Raw genomic sequence first — 19,945 nt, 5'->3', positions numbered from 1 at the left:
AAACACGGCCTTTAAATTGAAGGTTAGGATCTGACTGGTTGGTACTTTATCTCAGTCCACTTTATCTTTCCAAGTCTTAGTATATAGACCCTATAGTGTTTAATTATAATGGAGGGCTGTGTATTATATTATGCAACAATAGCTGCATTTTATTTTCTCATATAGACAATCTGGGATCAGCCGCGTCTGTCAGGCGCATTTTCTCTGAGCTGCTTTACGATGATTCCGCCATTGGTTTCCTATTCATTGCAGATTGATATTACAAGTCACCAGTCTTAGCCGTAAACCTCTCCACAACAGCTCTCTCACCGGTCTATTACCTGTCACCCACAAAACAATGGATACGTCCTTTCCCGGGAACTGTTTCACCTTGGAACAGATATAACCTTCTATAGGCCTTTATCTCTGTCTTCGGCATTCAGGAATGGTGCTATCAGTGATATACTTATCATCACAATCACAAAGTACTAATTCCTGCTCCCTATGGGATCTGCATTCCCACACCCCTCTCTATTCCATAAGGGACCAACAGATTTGAACCACTGAATTATGTTTTTAATTTCATTCCTTGCAAGATTTTGCCTATAGTTGTTGAGTCTCCCATAACCAAAATGCTTGGGGCCAAGGGAATTTTGGATATCGGAATATTCCATATTTTGGAATATTTGCGTACCATAATGAAACAGAGAAAGCATTTATGTGTTATACACACCTTATACACACAGCCTGCAAGTAATTTTATACAATATTTTCAATAATATTGTGACTCAAACAAAGTTTGTGTACATACTAGGGGTGTGCACCGGCCACTTTTCGTGTTTTCTGTTTTGGATCTGGATCTTTCTTCGTGTTTTGGATCTGGATTGGTTTTGCCAAAACCACCCTTCCGTGTTTTGTGCTGTGGGTTTTGTGTTTTGGATCTGTATTTTTTTTTAAAAAAAGCATAAAAACAGCTAAAATCACAGAATGTGTTGGTTTTTCTGCTCCTATGCTATTATTAACCTCAATAACCTTAATTTCCACTAATTTCCAGTCTATTCTGAACAACTCACACCTCACAATAGTGTTTTTATGTCCAAAAGGTTGCACCGAGGTAGCTGGATGACTATGCTAAGCGACACGAGTGGGCGGCACAAACACGTGACCCATCTAGGAGTGGCACTGCAGTGGCAGACAGGATGGCAGTTTGAAAAACTAGGCCCCAAACTGTACATAATGCAAAGAAAAAAAAAGAGGTGCAAGATGGAATTGTCCTTGGGCCCTCCCACCCACCCTTATGTTGTATAAACAGGACATGCACACTTTAACAAAGCAATCATTTCAGCGCCAGGGTCTGCCACACAACTGTGGCTGAAATGATTGGTTCGTTTGGGCCCCCACAAAACAAGCTGGCAATTAATCTGTCCCTGCACAAACTGGCTCTACGGAGGCAAGATGTCGTCCTCATCCTCCTCATCCACCGATTCCTCACCCTCTTCAGTGTTGTGTACATCCTCATCCTCACAGAGTATTAACACGTCCCCACTGGAATCCACCACCACAGGTCACTCTGTACGTTCTGGAGGCTGGTCTTCCTGGAAGAGTTGATAATTCATTTTTATGAACATCATCTTCTCCACATTTTGTGGAAGCAACCTACTACACCTTTCGCTGACAAGGTTCCCGGCTGCACTAAACACTCTTTCGGAGTACACACTGGAGGGGGGGCAACTCAGGTAAAATAGAGCCAGTTTGTACAGGGGCCTCCAAATTGCCTCTTTTTCCTGCCAGTACAGGTATGGACTGTCTGACATGCCTACTTGGATGCTGTCACCGATGTAATCCTCCACCATTCTGTCAATGGTGACAGTATCATATGTAGTGACAGTAGACATGTCAGAAATTGTTGCCAGGTCCTTCAGTCCGGACCAGATGTCCAAACTTGGTCCTGCCTGCCCTGCATCACCGCCAGCGGGTTGCTTAGGATAGCTAAGTTTTTTCCTGGCAGCCCCAGTTGCAGGAGAAAATGAAGGAGCTGTTGACGTGTCACTTCCGCTTCAGCTGACAGTGTGTTCACCAGCAGGTCTTTGCACCTCTGCATGCTTGTGTCGGCCGGAAAGAGAGACACCACATAGGCTTTAAACCTAGGATCGAGCACGGTGGCCAAAATGTAGTGGTCTGATTTCAACAGATTGACCACCCTGGAATCCTGGCAAAGCGAATGAAGGGCTTCATCCACAAGTCCCACATGCCGAGCGGAATCGCTCCGTCTTAGCTCCTCCTTCACTTTCTCCAGCTGCTTCTACAAAAGCCTGATGAGGGGAATGACCTGACTCAAGCTGGCAGTGTCTGAACTGACTTCACGTGTGGCAAGTTCGAAGGGCTGGAGAACCTTGCACAACACGGAAATCATTCTCCACTGCGCTTGAGTCAGGTGCATACCCCCTCCTTTGCCTATGTCATAGGTGGATGTATAGGCTTGAATGGCCTTTTGCTGCTCCTCCATCCTCTGAAGCATATAGAGGGTTGAGTTCCACCGCGTCACAACCTCTTGCTTCAGGTGATGGCGGGGCAGGTTCAAGAGTGTTTGCTGGTGCTCCAGTCTTCGGCACGCAGTCGCTGAATGGCGAAAGTGGCCAGAAATTTTTCGGGCCACCCAAAGCGTCTCCTGCACGCCCCTGTCGCTTTTCAGAAAATTCTGCACCACCAAGTTAATTGTGTGAGCAAAACATGGGACGTGCTGGAATTTGCCCAGATGTAATGCCCGCACAATATTGGTGGCATTGTCAGATATCACAAATCCCCAGGAGAGTCTAAGTGGGGTAAGCCACTGGGCAATGATTTCCCTCAGTTTCTCTAAGAGGTTGTCGGCGGTGTGCCTCTTACTGAAACCGGTGATACACAGCGTAGCCTGCCTTGTAACGAGCCGGCGTTTCTGAGATGCTGCTACTGGTGACGCTGCTGCTGTTGCTGCGTAAGGTGATACATCTACCCAGTGGGCTGTCACAGTCATATAGTCCTTAGTCTGCCCTGTTCCACTTGTCCACATGTCCGTGGTTAAGTGGACATTGGGTACAACGGCATTTTTCAGGATACTGAGGACACTTTTTCTGACGTTTCTGTACAGTCTCGGTATCGTCTGCCTAGTGAAGTGGAACCTAGATGGGATTTGGAACCAGGGACACCTCCATCAATTGTCTAAATCCCACTGCACTAATGGCAGATACCGGATGCACGTCTAACACCAACATAGCAGTCAAGGCCTCAGTTATACATTTTGCTTCAGGATGACTGCTGTCGTACTTCATCCTCCTCGCTAAGGACTGTTGGAGAGTCAATTGTTTAGTAAAAGTAGTGGTGTTCCTACTTCCTCTCTGGGATGATGAACGACTCCCAGCAGCAGCAAAAGCAGCAGCGGCAGCAGGAGGCTTAGCAATGCAGGATCCTCTGGAGGAATCCCGGATAGGAGAGTCAGTCATGCCAGTGACATGGCCTGCAGGACTACTTCCGATCCTGACTAAGGAGGAAATTGACGAGGAGGGAGTTGAAGGTGTGGTTTGCAGGCACTTGGATACAACAGGACAACGGGATTTAGGTGTCCCTGGACTGCTTACGGTCTTAGCCAAAGTTTCTGAACTTGACATTAACTTTTTATGAACGCGCTGCAGGTGCCGTATAAGGGAGGATGTTCCTAGGTGGTTAACGTCCCTACCCCTACTTATTTCACCTTTACATATGGTACATATGGCAAGACAGTTGTTGTCCGGATTTGGATAGAAATATTGCCAGACAAAAGAGGTGGAATGTTTGGTCTTCTGCCCAGGCATGACCGTGATGGGCTTTTTCATCCCACGGACAACAACTGTCTCCCCCGGAGCCTGATTTAAACAAACCACATCACCATCAGAATCCTCCTCGCTGACTTCCTCCGCAGCGCCAGCTACACCAGTATCCTCATCCTGTTGTACCCGCCAGCTACACCAGTATCCTCATCCTGTTGTACTTCAACAGTGACATCTTCAATTTGCATATCAGCAAGTGGACTGTGGGTGCTCCTTTCAGCACTTGCAGGGGGTGTGCAAATGGTGGAAAGAGCCACCTCTTCCCGTCCAGTGCTGGGAAGGTCAGGCATCGCAACCGCCACCACACTTGGACTCTCCTTGGGGATTTGTGATATCTTCTTAGAACGCACAGTTCTTTGCTGTGCTTTTGCCAGCTTAACTCGTTTGATTTTTTTTAGCGGGAGGAGGGCTTCCATCGTCATGTGAAGCTGAACCACTAGTCATGAACATACTAGTATGACACACACTAGTCATAGGGAAAGATCTTAGCCGTTCCTTGCCACTCCGTGTCATGAATGGCATATTGGCAAGTTTACGTTTCTCTTCAGATGATTTAAATGTTTTTTTTAAGGTCATTTTCCTGAACTTTGTCATTTGGGATTGTATGTGGCCTCTACTATGACATTGGGCATCGGCCTTGGCAGACGACGTTGATGGCATGTTATCGTCTATGTCATGACTAGTGGCAGCAGCTTCAGCACTATGAGGAAGTGGTTCTTGATCTTTCTCTATTTTATTTTTATCGGAGAAAGTTTGGTCCTCCATTTATGTTATATCGATTTGATATATACGTACGGCTAAGGCGCACACAAACACAGAAAATATTTTTTTATTTTTGCTGGAGAGTAGTGCACTTTGTGGGTTACACCACCCTTTAAGTAATGAGCCAGCCGGCTCTTTACTTATGGGACACAGGCGCACCCTTGGCACTGCTCCTTTGTTGATACACGTGCAGCCACAGTGCACACAATTCACAAACACAGAAAATATTTTTTTATTTTGTTTGCAATGTACTTTGGGGGTTACAGCACCCTTTAACGGTCAAGCCAGCCGGCCTTTTACTTATGGGACACAGGCGCACGCTTGGCGCTGCTCCTTCGTTGATGCACGTGCAGCCACAGTGCACACAATTCACAAACACAGAAAATTTTTTTTTATTTTGTTTGGAGTCCCTTTGGGGGTTACAGCACCCTTTAGAAGTCAATCCAGCCGGCCCTTTATTTATGGGACACAGGCGCACGCTTGGCACTACATTGTTGATGCACTTGCGGCTACTGCGCACACAATTCACAAACACAGAAAATATTTTTTTATTTTGTTTGGAGTGTACTTTGGGGGTTACAGCATCCTTTAACGGACAAGCCAGCCGGCCCTTTATTAATGACACTGGCGCACGCTTGGCACTACTTTGTTGATGCACGTGCGGCTACTGCGCACACAATTCACAAACACAGAAAATATTTTTTTATTTGGTTTGGAGTGTACTTTGGGGGTTACAGCACCCTTTAACGGTCAAGCCAGCCGGCCCTTTACTTATGACACAGGCTTACGCTTGGCACTACTTTGTTGATGCACGTGCGGCTACTGCGCACACAATTCACAAACACAGAAAATATTTTTTTATTTTGTTTGGAGCGTACTTTGGGGGTTACAGCACCCTTTAACGGTCAAGCCAGCCGGCCCTTTATTAATGACACAGGCGCACGCTTGGCACTACTTTGTTGATGCACGTGCGGCTACTGCGCACACAATTCACAAACACAGAAAATATTTTTTTATTTGGTTTGGAGTGTACTTTGGGGGTTACAGCACCCTTTAACGGTCAAGCCAGCCGGCCCTTTACTTATGACACAGGCGCACGCTTGGCACTACTTTGTTGATGCACGTGCGGCTACTGCGCACACAATTCACAAACACAGAAAATATTTTTTTATTTGGTTTGGAGTGTACTTTGGGGGTTACAGCACCCTTTAACGGTCAAGCCAGCCAGCACTTTACTTATGACACAGGCTTACGCTTGACACTACTTTGTTGATGCACGTGCGGCTACTGCGCACACAATTCACAAACACAGAAAATATTTTTTTATTTTGTTTGGAGCGTACTTTGGGGGTTACAGCACCCTTTAACGGTCAAGCCAGCCGGCCCTTTACTTATGACACAGGCGCACGTTTGGCACTACTTTGTTGATGCACGTGCGGCTACTGCGCACACAATTCACAAACACAAAATATTTTTTTATTTGGTTTGGAGTGTAGTTTGGGGGTTACAGCACCCTTTAACGGTCAAGCCAGCCGGCCCTTTACTTATGACACAGGCGCACGCTTGGCACTACTTTGTTGATGCACGTGCGGCTACTGCGCACACAATTCACAAACACAGAAAATATTTTTTATATTTTGTTTGGAGTGTACTTTGGGGGTTACAGCACCCTTTAACGGTCAAGCCAGCTGGCCCTTTACTTATGACACAGGCGCACGTTTGGCACTACTTTGTTGATGCACGTGCGGCTAATGCGCACACAATTCACAAACACAGAAAATATTTTTTTATTTGGTTTGGAGTGTACTTTGGGGGTTACAGCACCCTTTAACGGTCAAGCCAGCCGGCCCTTTACTTATGACACAGGCTTACGCTTGGCACTACTTTGTTAATGCACGTGCGGCTACTGCGCACACAATTCACAAACACAGAAAATATTTTTTTATTTGGTTTGGAGTGTACTTTGGGGGTTACAGCACCCTTTAACGGTCAAGCCAGCCGGCCCTTTACTTATGACACAGGCTTACGCTTGACACTACTTCGTTGATGCACGTGCGGCTACTGCGCACACAATTCACAAACACAGAAAATATTTTTTTATTTTGTTTGGAGCATACTTTGGGGGTTACAGCACCCTTTAACGATCAAGCCAGCCGTCCCTTTACTTATGACACAGGCGCACGTTTGGTACTACTTTGTTGATGCACGTGCGGCTACTGCGCACACAATTCACAAACACAGAAAATATTTTTTTATTTGGTTTGGAGTGTACTTTGGGGGTTACAGCACCCTTTAACGGTCAAGCCAGCCGGCCCTTTACTTATGACACAGGCGCACGTTTGGCACTACTTTGTTGATGCACGTGCGGCTACTGCGCACACAATTCACAAACACAGAAAATATTTTTTTATTTGGTTTGGAGTGTAGTTTGGGGGTTACAGCACCCTTTAACGGTCAAGCCAGCCAGCCCTTTACTTATGACACAGGCTTACGCTTGGCACTACTTTGTTGATGCACGTGCGGCTACTGCGCACACAATTCACAAACACAAAATATTTTTTTATTTGGTTTGGAGTGTAGTTTGGGGGTTACAGCACCCTTTAACGGTCAAGCCAGCCGGCCCTTTACTTATGACACAGGCGCACGCTTGGCACTACTTTGTTGATGCACGTGCGGCTACTGCGCACACAATTCACAAACACAGAAAATATTTTTTATATTTTGTTTGGAGTGTACTTTGGGGGTTACAGCACCCTTTAACGGTCAAGCCAGCTGGCCCTTTACTTATGACACAGGCGCACGTTTGGCACTACTTTGTTGATGCACGTGCGGCTAATGCGCACACAATTCACAAACACAGAAAATATTTTTTTATTTGGTTTGGAGTGTACTTTGGGGGTTACAGCACCCTTTAACGGTCAAGCCAGCCGGCCCTTTACTTATGACACAGGCTTACGCTTGGCACTACTTTGTTAATGCACGTGCGGCTACTGCGCACACAATTCACAAACACAGAAAATATTTTTTTATTTGGTTTGGAGTGTACTTTGGGGGTTACAGCACCCTTTAACGGTCAAGCCAGCCGGCCCTTTACTTATGACACAGGCTTACGCTTGACACTACTTCGTTGATGCACGTGCGGCTACTGCGCACAAAATTCACAAACACAGAAAATATTTTTTTATTTTGTTTGGAGCATACTTTGGGGGTTACAGCACCCTTTAACGATCAAGCCAGCCGGCCCTTTACTTATGACACAGGCGCACGTTTGGTACTACTTTGTTGATGCACGTGCGGCTACTGCGCACACAATTCACAAACACAGAAAATATTTTTTTATTTGGTTTGGAGTGTACTTTGGGGGTTACAGCACCCTTTAACGGTCAAGCCAGCCGGCCCTTTACTTATGACACAGGCGCACGTTTGGCACTACTTTGTTGATGCACGTGCGGCTACTGCGCACACAATTCACAAACACAGAAAATATTTTTTTATTTGGTTTGGAGTGTAGTTTGGGGGTTACAGCACCCTTTAACGGTCAAGCCAGCCAGCCCTTTACTTATGACACAGGCTTACGCTTGGCACTACTTTGTTGATGCACGTGCGGCTACTGCGCACACAATTCACAAACACAGAAAATATTTTTTTATTTTGTTTGGAGTGTACTTTGGGGGTTACAGCACCCTTTAATGGTCAAGCCAGCCGGCCCTTTACTTATGACACAGGCGCACGTTTGGCACTACTTTGTTGATGCACGTGCGGCTACTGCGCACACAATTCACAAACACAGAAAATATTTTTTTATTTGGTTTGGAGTGTACTTTGGAGGTTACAGCACCCTTTAACGGTCAAGCCAGCTGGCCCTTTACTTATGACACAGGCTTATGCTTGGCACTACTTTGTTGATGCACGTGCGGCTACTGCGCACACAATTCACAAACACAGAAAATATTTTTTTATTTTGTTTGGAGCATACTTTGGGGGTTACAGCACCCTTTAACGGTCAATCCAGCTGGCCCTTTACTTATGACACAGGCACACGTTTGGTACTACTTTGTTGATGCACGTGCGGCTACTGCGCACACAATTCACAAACACAGAAAATATTTTTTTATTTTGTTTGGAGCATACTTTGGGGGTTACAGCACCCTTTAACGGTCAAGCCAGCCGGCCCTTTACTTATGACACAGGCTTACGCTTGGCACTACTTTGTTGATGCACGTGCGGCTACTGCGCACACAATTCACAAACACAGAAAATATTTTTTTATTTGGTTTGGAGTGTACTTTGGGGGTTACAGCACCCTTTAACGGTCAAGCCAGCCGGCCCTTTACTTATGACACAGGCGCACGCTTGGCACTACTTTGTTGATGCACGTGCGGCTACTGCGCACACAATTCACAAACACAGAAAATATATATTTTTTTTGTAGAGTGTACTTTGGGGGTTACAGCACCCTTTAACGGACAAGCCAGCCGGCCCTTTACTAATGGGACACAGTCGCACGCTTGGCGCTGCTCCTTTGTTGATGCACGTGCAGCCACAGTGCACACAATTCACAAATACAGAAAAATATATATTTTTTTAGCACTTGGGGGGAGCACCCCTGATGGACAGAGCACCCCCTGGACAACACTACAGCACCCCTTTAGGACTGGGACACTGCACAGGACTTTGGAGTGGACACAGCCCCTATGGACAACTGACTGCACAACACAGTCCAGCCAGCCCCTATGGACTTTGAAGTAGTGGACACAGCCCCTATAGACAACAGCAGCACAGCACAACACAGCCAGCCCCTATGGACTTTGAAGTAGTGGACACAGCCCCTACGGACAACAGCAGCACAGCACAGCACAGCACAACACTACTCTGCACTACACTACACTACACTACACAGCCCAGCCAGCCCTAACTCCCACCCTCCCTCTTCACTGTCCACAGCCGAGTGAGAAAATGGCGCCGACGCGGGTACCTTATATAGGATCCAAAACCCGCGAGACCCGGAAGGCGGGATGATGACGTTTTGCCTCGATTTCAGATCCGAGTCAGGCGGGAAAAGTCGAGCCTGACTCGGATCGGCCTCGGATCGAGGGGGGCTCGGGGGGGTTCGGATTTCAGAAATCCGATCCCGCTCACCCCTAGTACATACAGTACATGAAATTCATTTATATTTCATATACGCCTTATAAATAAAGCCTGAAGGTAATTTTATACAATATTTTTATATACACACAGTCAAAAATGATCCGCTGTAGAATTTATTTTAATCAACTTTCAGAAATAATTTATTTTTTCGACATAATCTCTGATGTCCAAGTTCTGCTGTTGAATCACTGTATCTTGTGGTAGCGCAATACATGCATATAGGTCACATATTTAGCAAGGTGCTGTACACTTTATGTATTGTTTCCTAATTGTAACTTCTCTTTTGGCTTACCAGCATGATAAATGCCGACTTCAGTACTGCAACAGTGTTAATATCATTTGGAGCAGTGCTGGGGAAGACCAGCCCCGTCCAGATGCTGATAATGGCCGTACTGGAGATCTTTGTGTTTGCGTGTAATGAACATCTTGTAGCCTACTTGCAGGTAAGTTGTGTTTGTCATTCATGTGTCACAGTGTAGGACATAGCTGTTGAGACTGTATAATACCCCCGTATGAAACTGAAGAATTGCAAGTATACCTTTCCATAAAAGTCCACCACAAATAATATAACCATGGGTGTTACATGGCCATTGGGCATTGTGGTTTACGGGAGATGCTCTCTATCCCTGCCCGTTGTTCTCTGGTCTGATAGCATTAATGCAGGAGCATACAAGTGTGTTGTACAGGTCTGGTCCCCTAGAAGCAACGCAACAAGCAGCATGGGGGGTGTATGTTTCATTACTTGACCATGTGTAATGCCATGGGTGTAACTACCATAGGTGCAAGGTGTACAGCTGCTATGGGGCCTTCAAATACCTCGTTACGCCGCTGTGTGAGCCCCCTCATTTAGACCTGATTATTCCTCCTACCAGGCCCCGAATGGATGGCCACACAATGGTCCTCATTCAGAGGCGGTCGTTAGTTCCAAGCGGTCGCACTGAATCAGGGCGGCCGCTTGCATCCTGAACGGCCGCCTCCATGTCGATCGCTAAGCTGTGGGTTAACACCCACAGCTCTAGCGACCGACATGGGTGATGGTCGCGATGGTCAAGACCATCGCGACCATCGGGGCTTACGACCAGATCCTAATGTTGGGTCTGGGCACTGGGCAATGATGTCAGTGGGGCCACCCCCAAACGGCAACCGTTCCCGGCGGGAACGCCTCCGTTTGGGCAGGCACGCCCCCTGCCCGCCTCCCAAACGGGGTGAGCTGTCACTCACCATTGACAGCTCTCCCCGTCTGCTGCGAGACCCCTAGCGACGGAGCGTCCGTCGCTAGCCGAGTCTCGCGCATGCCCAGTGGGGCAACATCGGGTTGGTTGCGAGCGCTAAGCACTTGCGACCGACTCTGAATGACCCCCAAAGTGCCCATTTGGCGGCAAATATGGAGGACAGAATGGAAATACACGGCTCTTTCGTCCATATTTCTTTGGAGACACAGGACACAAGGGTGGCAAATAGAGAAGCCAGGTTGGGACCCTGGAACATTCCCATCGAATAACATAACAATTCCCAATCTCAATCCCAATCACGGATGGAAATCACATTTAAATAATCAAACAATTGTAATATGGAGAACTGACAATTGAACACTATTAGTGTAGTGTAGTATTTATCGTCATAAAATTCTTCTTGCTAAATTAGACAATTAGACCTACTGGAGGGCCATAAACCTGAAATCTAACGTTATGAAAATGGCGACGCAGCGGATTATGGCGTAGTAGCATGATGTCTCCTTATATTATGTATGATTTGTTGTCCCAACAACACGTTATATATGCACGTCTGGTTTTGCAGGCTACTGATGTTGGTGCATCCATGGTTATCCATGCTTTTGGAGCCTACTTCGGTTTGGCCGTGTCGGCAGTTCTGTACCGATCTGGCCTGAAAAAAGGACACGAGAACGAAGGATCCGTCTATCACTCGGACCTATTTGCTATGATTGGTAAGGAGCCAGGTCTTCTGCTCGTCTGCCGATATGGTGACATTTCAGAAATTGGGATATATTCCATTAGCCTCATTAACCTGATTTCAGGGGTCAACCTTACTAAATTCAACTTAATGCAGTTGTTTGAGTTTATTTGCTATACAATTAGTCCCGCACATTAACCCTCTGTAACTTTCCATATTATTTAAATCTGCTTTTTACTCACAGCCTCTGGGCGGTGAAAAGTTTGGGAACATCCCTAACACCTGGGACAGCACCCTTAATTATGAATTAGGCAGAAGTTTTTAACTAGCTTAATTTGGCCTATAATGAATGTCACTTTTGGGATGATATGTAAAATGCCAGATAATGGGTTAATTGATGTGGCACAGGTATATGGGGATGTTGTACGGATGGCACACACATATATGGAGTGTTTTATGGATGGCGCATGTGTATAAGGGTGTTATATGGATGGGACTGTTATATTGGAGATGTTGGATGGATAAGACAGGTGTATGGGAGCGTTGCATGGATGGGACAGGTATACGGGGGTGTTGTATGGATTGGACAGGTGTATGGGGGTGTTGTATGGATGGGACAGGTTTATGGGGGTGTTGTATGGATAGGACAGATATACGGGGGTGTTGTATGGATGGGACAGGTATATTGGGGGTGTTGTATGGATGGGACAGGTATACGGGGTGTTGTATGGATGGGACAGATATACGGGGGTGTTGTATGGATGGGACAGGTATATTGGGGGTGTTGTATGGATGGGACAGGTATATGGGTGTGTTGTATGGATGGGACAGGTGTATGGGAGCATTGTATGGATGGGACAGGTATATTGAGGGTGTTGTATGGATGGGACAGGTATACGGGGGTGTTGTATGGATGGGACAGGTGTATATGGGTGTTATATAGATGGGACAGGTATATGGGGGTGTTGTATGGATTGGACAGGTGTATGGGGGTGTTGTATGGATGGGACAGGTGTATGGGGGTATTGTATGGATTGGACAGGTTTATGGGGGTGTTGTATGGATGGGACAGATATACAGGGGTGTTGTATGGATGGGACAGGTATATTGGGGGTGTTGTATGGATGGGACAGGTATACGGGGGTGTTGTATGGATTGGACAGGTGTATGGGGGTGTTGTATGGATGGGACAGGTGTATGGGGGTGTTGTATGGATTGGACAGGTTTATGGGGGTGTTGTATGGATGGGACAGATATACGGGGGTGTTGTATGGATGGGACAGGTATATTGGGGGTGTTGTATGGATGGGACAGGTATACGGGGGTGTTGTATGGATGGGACAGATATACGGGGGTGTTGTATGGATGGGACAGGTATATTGGGGGTGTTGTATGGATGGGACAGGTATATTGGAGCGTTGTATGGATGGGACAGGTATATGGGTGTGTTGTATGGATGGGACAGGTGTATGGGAGCATTGTATGGATGGGACAGGTATATTGAGGGTGTTGTATGGATGGGACAGGTATACGGGGGTGTTGTATGGATGGGACAGGTGTATATGGGTGTTATATAGATGGGACAGGTATATGGGGGTGTTGTATGGATGGGACAGGTATATGGGGGTGTTGTATAGATGGGACAGGTATATGGGGGTGTTGTATGGATGGGACAGGTATATGGGGGTGTTGTATGGATGGGACAGGTATATGGGGGTGTTGTATGGATGGGACAGGTGTATGGGGGTGTTGTATGGATGGGACAGTTATATGGGGGTGTTGTATGGATAGGACAGGTATATGGGGTGTTGTATGGATGGGACAGGTATATGGGGGTGCTGTATGGATGGGGCAGGTATATGGGGTGTTGTATGGATGGGACAGGTATATGGGGGTGTTGTATGGATGGGACAGGTATATTGGGGGTGTTGTATGGATGGGACAGGTATACGGGGGTGTTGTATGGATGGGACAGATATACGGGGGTGTTGTATGGATGGGACAGGTATATTGGGGGTGTTGTATGGATGGGACAGGTATATTGGAGCGTTGTATGGATGGGACAGGTATATGGGTGTGTTGTATGGATGGGACAGGTGTATGGGAGCATTGTATGGATGGGACAGGTATATTGAGGGTGTTGTATGGATGGGACAGGTATACGGGGGTGTTGTATGGATGGGACAGGTGTATATGGGTGTTATATAGATGGGACAGGTATATGGGGGTGTTGTATGGATGGGACAGGTATATGGGGGTGTTGTATGGATGGGACAGGTATATGGGGGTGTTGTATGGATGGGACAGGTATATGGGGGTGTTGTATGGATGGGACAGGTATATGGGGGTGTTGTATGGATGGGACAGGTGTATGGGGGTGTTGTATGGATGGGACAGTTATATGGGGGTGTTGTATGGATAGGACAGGTATATGGGGTGTTGTATGGATGGGACAGGTATATGGGGGTGCTGTATGGATGGGGCAGGTATATGGGGTGTTGTATGGATGGGACAGGTATATGGGGGTGTTGTATGGATGGGACAGGTATATGGGGGTGTTGTATGGATGGGACAGGTATATGGGGTGCTGTATGGATGGGGCAGGTATATGGGGTGTTGTATGGATGGGACAGGTATATGGGGGTGTTGTATGGATGGGACAGGTATATGGGGGTGTTGTATGGATGGGACAGGTATACGGGGGTGATGTATGGATGGGACAGATATACGGGGGTGTTGTATGGATGGGACAGGTATATTGGGGGTGTTGTATGGATGGGACAGGTATATTGGAGCATTGTATGGATGGGACAGGTATATGGGTGTGTTGTATGGATGGGACAGGTGTATGGGAGCATTGTATGGATGGGACAGGTATATTGAGGGTGTTGTATGGATGGGACAGGTATACGGGGGTGTTGTATGGATGGGACAGGTGTATATGGGTGTTATATAGATGGGACAGGTATATGGGGGTGTTGTATGGATGGGAAAGGTATATGGGGGTGTTGTATGGATGGGACAGGTATATGGGGGTGTTGTATGGATGGGACAGGTGTAATGGGGTGTTGTATGGATGGGACAGGTGTATGGGGGTGTTGTATGGATGGGACAGGTATATGGGGGTGTTGTATGGATAGGACAGGTGTATGGGGTGTTGTATGGATGGGACAGGTATATGGGGGTGCTGTATGGATGGGGCAGGTATATGGGGTGTTGTATGGATGGGACAGGTATATGGGGGTGTTGTATGGATGGGACAGGTATATGGGGGTGTTGTATGGATGGGACAGGTTTATGGGGGTGTTGTATGGATGGGACAGGTATATGGGGGTGTTGTATGGATGGGACAGGTATATGGGGGTGTTGTATGGATGGGACAGGTGTATGGGGATGTTGTATGGATGGGACAGGTATATGGGGGTGTTGTATGGATGGGACAGGTATATGGGGGTGTTGTATGGATGGGACAGGTATATGGGGGTGTTGTATGGATGGGACAGGTATATGGGGGTGTTGTATGGATGGGACAGGTATATGGGGGTGTTGTATGGATGGGACAGGTGTATGGGGGTGTTGTATGGATGGGACAGGTGTAAGGGCGTGTTGTATGGATGGGACAGGTATATGGGGGTGTTGTATGGATACGACAGGTGTATGGGGTGTTGTATGGATGGGACAGGTATATGGGGGTGCTGTATGGATGGGGCAGGTATATGGGGTGTTGTATGGATGGGACAGGTATATGGGGGTGTTGTATGGATGGGACAGGTATATGGGGGTGTTGTATGGATGGGACAGGTTTATGGGGGTGTTGTATGGATGGGACAGGTATATGGGGGTGTTGTATGGATGGGACAGGTATATGGGGGTGTTGTATGGATGGGACAGGTATATGGGGTGCTGTATGGATGGGGCAGGTATATGGGGTGTTGTATGGATGGGACAGGTATATGGGGGTGTTGTATGGATGGGACAGGTATATGGGGGTGTTGTATGGATGGGACAGGTATACGGGGGTGATGTATGGATGGGACAGATATACGGGGGTGTTGTATGGATGGGACAGGTATATTGGGGGTGTTGTATGGATGGGACAGGTATATTGGAGCATTGTATGGATGGGACAGGTATATGGGTGTGTTGTATGGATGGGACAGGTGTATGGGAGCATTGTATGGATGGGACAGGTATATTGAGGGTGTTGTATGGATGGGACAGGTATACGGGGGTGTTGTATGGATGGGACAGGTGTATATGGGTGTTATATAGATGGGACAGGTATATGGGGGTGTTGTATGGATGGGAAAGGTATATGGGGGTGTTGTATGGATGGGACAGGTATATGGGGGTGTTGTATGGATGGGACAGGTGTAATGGGGTGTTGTATGGATGGGACAGGTGTATGGGGGTGTTGTATGGATGGGACAGGTATATGGGGGTGTTGTATGGATAGGACAGGTGTATGGGGTGTTGTATGGATGGGACAGGTATATGGGGGTGCTGTATGGATGGGGCAGGTATATGGGGTGTTGTATGGATGGGACAGGTATATGGGGGTGTTGTATGGATGGGACAGGTATATGGGGGTGTTGTATGGATGGGACAGGTTTATGGGGGTGTTGTATGGATGGGACAGGTATATGGGGGTGTTGTATGGATGGGACAGGTATATGGGGGTGTTGTATGGATGGGACAGGTGTATGGGGATGTTGTATGGATGGGACAGGTATATGGGGGTGTTGTATGGATGGGACAGGTATATGGGGGTGTTGTATGGATGGGACAGGTATATGGGGGTGTTGTATGGATGGGACAGGTATATGGGGGTGTTGTATGGATGGGACAGGTATATGGGGGTGTTGTATGGATGGGACAGGTGTATGGGGGTGTTGTATGGATGGGACAGGTGTAAGGGCGTGTTGTATGGATGGGACAGGTATATGGGGGTGTTGTATGGATACGACAGGTGTATGGGGTGTTGTATGGATGGGACAGGTATATGGGGGTGCTGTATGGATGGGGCAGGTATATGGGGTGTTGTATGGATGGGACAGGTATATGGGGGTGTTGTATGGATGGGACAGGTATATGGGGGTGTTGTATGGATGGGACAGGTTTATGGGGGTGTTGTATGGATGGGACAGGTATATGGGGGTGTTGTATGGATGGGACAGGTATATGGGGGTGTTGTATGGATGGGACAGGTGTATGGGGATGTTGTATGGATGGGACAGGTATATGGGGGTGTTGTATGGATGGGACAGGTATATGGGGGTGTTGTATGGATGGGACAGGTATATGGGGGTGTTGTATGGATGGGACAGGTATATGGGGGTGTTGTATGGATGGGACAGGTATATGGGGGTGTTGTATGGATGGGACAGGTGTATGGGGGTGTTGTATGGATGGGACAGGTGTAAGGGCGTGTTGTATGGATGGGACAGGTATATGGGGGTGTTGTATGGATACGACAGGTGTATGGGGTGTTGTATGGATGGGACAGGTATATGGGGGTGCTGTATGGATGGGGCAGGTATATGGGGTGTTGTATGGATGGGACAGGTATATGGGGGTGTTGTATGGATGGGACAGGTATATGGGGGTGTTGTATGGATGGGACAGGTATATGGGGTGTTTTTTAAAAGTTTAAAAGTTGCTTAAATTGATAAACATATCAACTGATAGGAATTTTTATGCACCCAAAATTCATCTAGATTATTTAATCTGCTGAGAAATATCTGCTTCCTATCATTTGTTTCATTGTTTTATTAAACAATGCAAAAATCTGCCATTTGACACCTTTTAGGAGCCCCAATTACTTTGCATTTGGCCCCTAATATATGTCTATGGTGTTATCCAATATTAGTTTGCACTTTTCTGGGGTACAGGCTGATTTCCCCATTTCACCACATACTTAATGCTACTAACATCATGAAAATTACCACGCATCCAACTTTTACAATTGGATTGAGCGTTAAGCGCTAGCACGCATAGCTGCCTTAAGTGATATTGCCAGAGCAATAGGCGCTTTCATTTAAGCAAACCAAAATTTTAACGTGGCTAATTGAATATGTAATGAAAAGTGAAGTAACAAATCAGTGGAGTAAAAATTGGAGTATGGTCATAAAAGCCTAATTCTAATCACAGGGGAAACTTTCAATTGACCAACCGCATCTTTTAAGCCATGAATCATATTAAGTGAGTGTTAAATATAACTCATAAGATAATACAATTTGAAACTTTCAGCATTGTAACCGCACAATTGTTCATGCAGAGAACAGACTGAAAATATATAAGATCATGTACGGGATGTACTAAGCATCGCATGCACAATGCCGTACATTCCGCCACTTCTCGGGTATATACCGGTATTAATTACGCTGGTATGTACCTAGCTCTCCCGATAAGAGCTGTCCTTTGCGGTAGAGAGACTTCCGGGTTTGTGACCCAGAAGTCCCTCTGGGATCCTGCTGCACATGCGCAAAATTCCGCGCTTGCCTCCGTGGGTGCTGGGAGGGATCCAGTTGGCTCCTCAGATAAGATGCCCATAGGCTTCTATAGGGTAACCAGGTCCAAGCTCCAGAAGGTTTCGCATTCTGGAGCTTGGTTTCAAATGAGTAATGCGGTCTAACCCCCGAAAACGCCAGTTTCAGGGGGTTTGTCCACATTTTTGCTCTTAGTACATCTGTTACTTTGGTCCCTATTGACTACAATCGCATTTAAAATGCGTTTGTAGTGTGATAATTACCCAGGCCTGGGCTGCTGAAGGGGCTCAGCGCTGCTCCCCCTCCCTCTTAAAACACAACAGCACACAGCTGTTGTGTGCTGGGCTTCAGTGGGGGGGAGCGATCAAGATTTTTTTTGTGTGTAAACAAATCCTAAGGGGGCGTGGTCACGTCTCCTGCAAATAGGCCACGCCCCTCCTCTCACACGGGCTCGGACGGCCTCTCTACACCCCTGCACACAGCTGATCACTGGCTCCCGGCTCTGCTCTGCCTGTTAGAGCAGAGCAGGAGTCGGGGAACCGGGGGAAACCCTAGATACCGCCATCTCCAGGTGGCGTTATTAATACAGGGCTTACTCCTGTATTTTTTCACATTTTATTTTTAGTAAATTTGGGCAGATCACATTTCCCATTCCAATTATGGGAAATGCGATCTGATTACTAAAAATAAGTGATACTTAGGGGTTGGAGTCGAATTTTACGAATTCTACTCCAATTGCCCTTTAGTAACTTTAGGTGAAACTAAAATAATGTGAAAAGGGTGTAAAAATAATGTTAATAAACAGGCCCCTTTGTATCTGTTACCTTATATCTATTACAAAGCTATTGTCCTCTTCTGTTATCCATAATTTTAGGGAGCATAGAGGATGGGTGATGCTGCGATGGGTGATTAACTATTTCCAGGGTGGAAAGTGCTGATTTGTAAAGGAGGGAAGCCCTGCCAATATAATCTCTGATTTCCGTTATTTCCTTGCTGTTCTGCTAAATGACAATTCATTCTGTTTTAGTTATCAATAGCCTATAGAAAGAGATGAGATACAGGTCAATGCATGATGGCGTAGTTGGGGGTATAACTAAAATAGCATAGGAGAAATTCCTTTTCCAACACTTATAAGGGGAGATGTATCAAACCTTTGAGAGTGATAAAGTGGAGAAATTGCCCATAGCAACCAATCATCTTATTAGAAGCTGATGGTTGCTATGTACACACAATTGCCAACTCTCCCTGAAATAGTAGCAATCTCCCTGTCTCCCTGAAGAGTCTAGCAATCTCCCTGAATGCACCTTACCCCTATTATGAAGCTGTTATATAAAAGAAACTAACAGCTATGTACATTCAAATGGGATGATTAGTATATTTTCCCTGCATTGGGTATAAGGCACAATGATCCCTATGGCTACATGCATTTTCTGAAAAGTATCAGTGTGTTTTCATTAGGGGTGTGCACCGGCCACTTTTCGTGTTTTGTGTTTAGGTTTTGGATCTGGATCTTTCTTCGTGTTTTGGATCTGGATTGGTTTTGCCAAAACCACCCTTCCGTGTTTTGGGTTCTGGGTTTTGTGTTTTGGATCTGTATTTTTTTGTAGGTTTTTCTGCTCCTATGCTATTATTAACCTCAATAACCTTAATTTCCACTAATTTCCAGTCTATTCTGAACACCTCACACCTCACAATAGTGTTTTTATGTCCAAAAGGTTGCACCGAGGTAGCTGGATGACTATGCTAAGCGACACGAGTGGGCGGCACAAACACGTGGCCCATCTAGGAGTGACACTGCAGTGGCAGACAGGATGG

At 46.6% G+C, this 19,945-nt stretch overlaps 1 protein-coding gene across 1 annotated transcript in view; it reads left to right on the top strand.

Moving 5' to 3' along the window:
* Positions 1 to 19,945, top strand: part of RHAG (Rh associated glycoprotein) — a 91,909-nt gene that overhangs the window by 39,493 nt on the left and 32,471 nt on the right. Inside the window, exons 3-4 of the mRNA XM_088467320.1 lie at positions 10,027 to 10,174; positions 11,529 to 11,676. Coding sequence (XP_088323446.1) covers positions 10,027 to 10,174; positions 11,529 to 11,676 — 296 coding nt within the window. The remainder of the gene's footprint in view (positions 1 to 10,026; positions 10,175 to 11,528; positions 11,677 to 19,945) is intronic.

This window comes from Taudactylus pleione, unplaced genomic scaffold (assembly GCF_031769625.1).
Source record: "Taudactylus pleione unplaced genomic scaffold, aTauple2 ptg000070l, whole genome shotgun sequence".
NCBI lineage: Eukaryota > Metazoa > Chordata > Amphibia > Anura > Myobatrachidae > Taudactylus > Taudactylus pleione.
This window is presented reverse-complemented; position numbering and strand designations above follow the sequence as displayed.